This window comes from Nestor notabilis, unplaced genomic scaffold (assembly GCF_000696875.1).
Source record: "Nestor notabilis isolate BGI_N333 unplaced genomic scaffold, ASM69687v1 scaffold35397, whole genome shotgun sequence".
Lineage (NCBI taxonomy): Eukaryota > Metazoa > Chordata > Aves > Psittaciformes > Psittacidae > Nestor > Nestor notabilis.
The window spans coordinates 10,576-16,170 of NW_009938414.1; the positions used below are offsets into that span (position 1 = coordinate 10,576).

At 38.5% G+C, this 5,595-nt stretch overlaps 1 protein-coding gene across 1 annotated transcript in view; it reads right to left on the reverse strand.

Annotated features, from left to right (window-relative positions):
- Window positions 1-2,286, reverse strand: part of FAM133B (family with sequence similarity 133, member B) — an 11,514-nt gene extending 9,228 nt beyond the window's left edge. The window contains exons 1-2 of the mRNA XM_010019304.1: window positions 2,195-2,286; window positions 1,416-1,494 (exon numbers count right to left, since the gene is read on the reverse strand). Coding sequence (XP_010017606.1) covers window positions 1,416-1,494; window positions 2,195-2,286 — 171 coding nt within the window. The remainder of the gene's footprint in view (window positions 1-1,415; window positions 1,495-2,194) is intronic.
- Between the last annotated feature and the right edge of the window lie 3,309 nt (window positions 2,287-5,595).

The following is a 5,595-nucleotide window of genomic DNA, read 5'->3' on the forward strand; positions in this document are numbered from 1 at the left end:
TTATACCTGTGCAATGCAGTATGATACACAGATCCCTAAGTCAGCATCCTGTGAATTTGCTGAACAGTGCTGCTGAGCCATGGCAGACAAGCCAGGACAGAGTGCTGTGTGTTATGCATTTCCACAGCCCAAGGTAGCATCTGTGCAATATTGCATATTTTGATATACCAGCTGTCCAGAGCTATCCCAGGGGTCTCTAATAACAGCTTCTACTTTATTAGGCAGGTGTTCTCTTCAAATTATTTTAATAATAACTAACTGTGCTAGTATTACATTGTAAACAAAAAAGCACAATGTCTGTAAGTAAAATAGGAGACAGCACCTCGTTCAGAGACTTGTAATCTTTTCAACCATTCACAGAAATGTTCTTAGGAGCTTTATGGCCATTTCACGGTTCCCTGCATCCCTTCCTACCCTTCTGCCATACCAAAAGGCTGTTATCTTCTATTCATGCCAGTTTCCATTACTTCACATTAAAGCAAAAAGCAGGAAAGGAATATAATAAAATACTAAACCAAACTCACCAAGCTAAAATGCAGAGAGTGCTGAACAACTGATCCTCACAGAATAGCACCCCATGACCCTCCAAATACTGGTATAACTTCTTAAGCAAAAAGGTGTCCCAAGAGTACTGTGGGAGCTATGCTCTTCCAGTAGCAGAGGAGAAGCACCATCTACTTCAACCAGAAACTCACAATGATGAGAACTACTGCTTGAATCTTATCTCAAGATTCCAGGACCCAAGAAGGAACAGGAACTCTTAAATTCATTGTATACTAATTTCTTCCTATGTTTAGAACAGGAATTATATGTGAAACTTTCTTACACCGCACTGCTCTCCAGCAGGTACTGAACACAGGCACCAACACAACTGTGTTTATAGCAGGGAACTAGTATGGAATGTAATCAGTTTAGGATGAGTGAGAAAGAAGTACTTTATAGTCCTATCTGTACCTTGAAGGCCATTCTTTGTGCCTTCTCTCCTCTTACTATTATATGTACATTCCTTGCCAAAGATGTCTGTTTCCAGTAATAGACCACTTTCCGATATATTTGGTTTATGTGACCTTAAACAAATGAAGATTAGCACAGCAGACTTTGGTTTATCATACCGGAAAACACATGAGTTTCGTTTATTAATGAGTTTCGTTTATTAATATAAACACATGCATTTGTGTAACTATATTTACATTTATGAAAAGTCTAAGTTTTATTCAGCAGCAATTTTCAAAACTTTTAATATAATGTTTCTCTGAATTGAGAGTTAGCTCTCACTGGTTAAATGGTAACCTGAACTTCTGATATGAATAAAACAAAACATTTACTCATTAAAAGCTGGAGTGAAATATTATGGGTAAAAAGTAGCATATAAGATAAGAAAAATAAAATATCAACATTAACATAACATTACCAACCTCGTTCATCTTTTCTTCAAACTCAGCCAAAGCCCTGGATCCTTTCTTTTTCTTTTCTAGTTGCTCTTTCACTTCTTCCCTACATAAAAGAAGATGATAGATCATGACTTTCACAATTAAAAATATCTTCTTCAGTGTCTAACTTCTTGTAGGTTTTTTTTGAAGTATAGCTTTGGCTGAACGTCCACCAGAAAGAAGAATGAAAGCATCTTAGATGTTATGCATATGGCAACCTAAACCTAATAAGTTAAGTACTGTAGCTAAATCCCACTGAAAGATCTAAAGTTAACTTTGTGATTAGGTAAATTGTTCTCTAATGCCTTATGGGAGGAGGCAAAATAGACAGAATGTAAAGTACATTGTTGATAATATCTCAAAGTAATGATTTTGTTGTTAGGGTAAACTGTGTTCTAAGGACAGACCAGCAAAATGTTTTTTCTAGCGATTACTTTGGTTAAAAATTTAAAATATCTGCAGGCTTTAGGTATCAGGATTTGTGACAGAGGTAAAATGACCAATGTCTTCCTCTTTTGAGAAACTGTTGCCAAAATATTTAAAGACAAATGAGAAATATGCATTTTAAAATGAAATAGTGTTGTTTTTACGAGAGGGGACTGAATACATTTTTAGAAAAGAACACCTTTGCCAGAGACAAGGGATCTTTCAAAATGTGTTACTAGGTATTCAGAGAGGAGGTGGGTACCAGTGTCATCCCAGTAAAAGGGAACAAATCTTTTACTCCAAAGGTCAGAAGAACAGACAAGAGTATTGCAACTTACCATGTTGGTCTTGGCCTGTTCAAGTAGTCTTGTATTGTTGGTCCTGAATTTGGGGCAGGACCTCGTGCTCTGGCCATAGCTATGGGATTCATATAAGCCTTGAATATGAAACAACAAAAAGAAATATAAAGTTTATCAGCTATGCTATGATACCAAAATCTGTCCTTTTTGTTTTTCACAGACACTTTTTTCCACTCCCTGAAAAACAATTCTGGCTTGTTTCTACAAATGTGAACTATTTAACTAAACCCAGTTGATCTGGTCTGGCAGAAAGACTCAGGTGCTTTCAATGTGAGTTATATTGTGGCAGAAAGAACTCATTCACAAAGAGACCGTGTTCCTTTCAGTAATGTTCCCCTTCCCGAGTGATGCTTTTGTAGACTGAGGACAGTATCCTTACTGCTGAAATATTCTTCCTTGGAAAAACATAAAATTTCAGCTCTTGCTCTCTGGGACAACTGATCCTACGCCTTTAAAGTTCTGCTCAAAATTGATGACAGCAGAGTCAACAAATTCTGCATAAAGTTTCTTGCTGTAACACCAAAACAAGCAAGTTGTGGTGCTTTGCTACAATTATGCATGTATGAAAATTCTGTGATTTAGGGCTATTTTAAGAAGCCCCCCCACACACTGTTGTGAGGTATTCCATCTTTCAAATCCATGCATCCTCTTCATTTTGACTCTTAAAATGTAATAGGTTATAAAAGATCAATGTAAAACTTAGAATCCACTATCCACTTCAGCAATTAATGGAAAAACTCTAATCTAGCAAACAGGTTAATTTTTTTTTTTAACGCCAGTAATATTTTGCTCATGTAGAAGGGAGGTACATATACCCCCTTATCTCATGAGCTTTTGTCACTACATCATTCCAACACTTCATGGTTTACTCTGCAAAGTATAACACGCACTGTTCTTACTGTCCATAGTTTGGAGATTAGGAAAAAAAAAAGTAAAATCAGATGGTCAAAACAATTACTACCTTTGGTTGCCTAATCTGAGATAATTTTTTTAAGAGTACAACGTTCTGTAGATTGAAGGTAAAGCTTCGACTACATGCGCAGCTTTTACATGTCCAACACTGCTTTTTATCAGTCCATAAATTAAACATTCAGAAGCCACCATGCACAGTAAATGACCATCTGTGACAGCTGCCAAAAGCAGCAGCTGCTGCCTCCCTCCCCTCCTGTTCCCCCACCTGCAGCAGCAGTGGCCACAGCCACACCAAGTTTCTGGACTGGGAGCAGGCTGGTGGCTTCAGCTCTTGGGGCTGCATTTAGTCCTGGAAGAGGGTCTCTGGGCTCTGCCTGGAATGGGGCAGAGGGCCAGAGGGAAGCATTCCCCACATGGAGTTTGCCTCAGCTGGACCACGCTGAGCAACCCAAGGACTCTTTCAAATGGACCGTTTTTTGACTCAAGTTGACTCTGCAATTCTAAGGGTGACATTTGCTGCTATTTCTTGGGGCTTTGCTTTGTAGAATTCATACAAAAAGACTAATATGGTCAGGTAAAGCTGAGATATTCCAATTTAAACCAATTTAATCTCACCACCTAAGCTTGGCACTTTCTCTTATAGCCAGTTGGATGTATGCACTCAAGTAGTTACAGGACGTAAAGATACATACTCACATTATTAACTCTAACAATTTATTATATTACAAATCCACAAATGAGTCAATATCTTGCATCTGAATTCAGCTTCAAGTATGCTTTCCTCTAGCATTGCAGGAAAGCAGTATTTGAAGAGTCTTCATTAAACAAAGGCAACTTCAATGTACTAGATTGACGAGACAACAGAAATGTAATTTAAGACTTGGCTTACTCTAGTGAGTAAAGTGCATCAATTCTTTCAGGTTACCATTCAAGAACTTAAATCTGAAAGCTCTAGCTTTTCACATTATTATTATTCTAAATACAAGGTCTCCTGCTGCTCTTAAATAAAAGTCAGCTACTTTTTAACCTAAGCTTACCCCAAATGAACACCCCACTGCCTCCCAGCAAACCCCCCTCTCTGCCTGCAGAAGAGGCTATGACTGTCAAATGTTGTTTTTCTACTTCCTCAAACTGACCCCAGGTAACTAGCTTAGGAAGCATCCTCAGTTCAGTGGCTTGCTTTAACTTCCCAGCAGCAAGCACAGGATGACTGTTCCACGATCAGGAAATCTATGCTTTAAAACATGTTCCTATAATTTCAAACAGTTTGAAAAAATTATTTATGAATAATTACTTTGCCAATAACCATTTCTTAGAAGTATTTACAATACTTTGCCAAACTGCATGTCACTAGCCAGAGAGAGCACAGAAATGCACTCTCACTAGAGAAAGTGCTTGTCTGCACATACATTGTCTTCTTCTGGCATTTTGCTCAAGCAGCTATTAAAAGGTATTTTTTTTATATAGCTTTCATGCTCCTGAAAAGCATAAGGCACCTTCAATCAGCTTGGGTTCTCTGAGCAAGCAGTACAAACTACTGCCACCTTGAGAGTGTCCTGCAGATGTAAAATCCCCCAGATTTATTTTCCATCTCCAAATAGTCAAAACGATGGTGTATGTAACAAGGGACGTGGGAAAAATGTGACAGGTAGAAAGCTCTGTGATCACAGAAGAGACCCATAGGGTCCTATAAGTCGTCTGAACTAGTAGACATCATGGCATAATGAACCTTACGTCGGAATGTAAAGATTTGCTGGCATAGCTAGGTGCATCCCAACTGTCCTATGGAACAGAAAATGAAGAATAACTAACTGGACACCCAAATCCATCACAAGAGGGCAATACATTTCAAGCATAGGCTGGGTCTTGCTGTCTAACACTGTCAACTCCTTCTCAGTAGACTCCATTATTTTGGTGCCTCAATAAAACACAACTATACATTTGTATAACGTGTATGTCCATCATGTCTATTACATATTATTCCACCAAGGTAAGCAAAAGACATTCCCCTGAATGGATCTGAGTATAAACTCATAGTACATACTAGAAAGAAAAAAAGGGGGAAAAGTATTATGTTTTTAATCATAAAACTCATTAATTGTAAATTACGATGCCTATATGAAACATGAGCACAAGGTGAATGGCTAACCAGTTCAAAAAAGTTTAAACAAAAACATGAGGAGGGATGAACGCGGTAACAGTATAAAATCAGGCTCTGCAATAAGGTGTGTGTAAGTGCATTTTTAGCCTTCTGAATTACTGGCTCCCGAGGTTAGCAGCGCCCTGCATAAAGCTAGATTTCCAGTTGCTCAGGTACAGCTGAACGCCAAGTTTAAGGCAATGCGGTTCAATAAGGACCAGAGCTACTTCTGCGAATGCTGCAACTCCCACTGGGAACATTCGATTTTTGCAAGGACCAGGCCAGCATCTCAATCACCTTCACTAGCAGCTCACAATGCGTACACCAG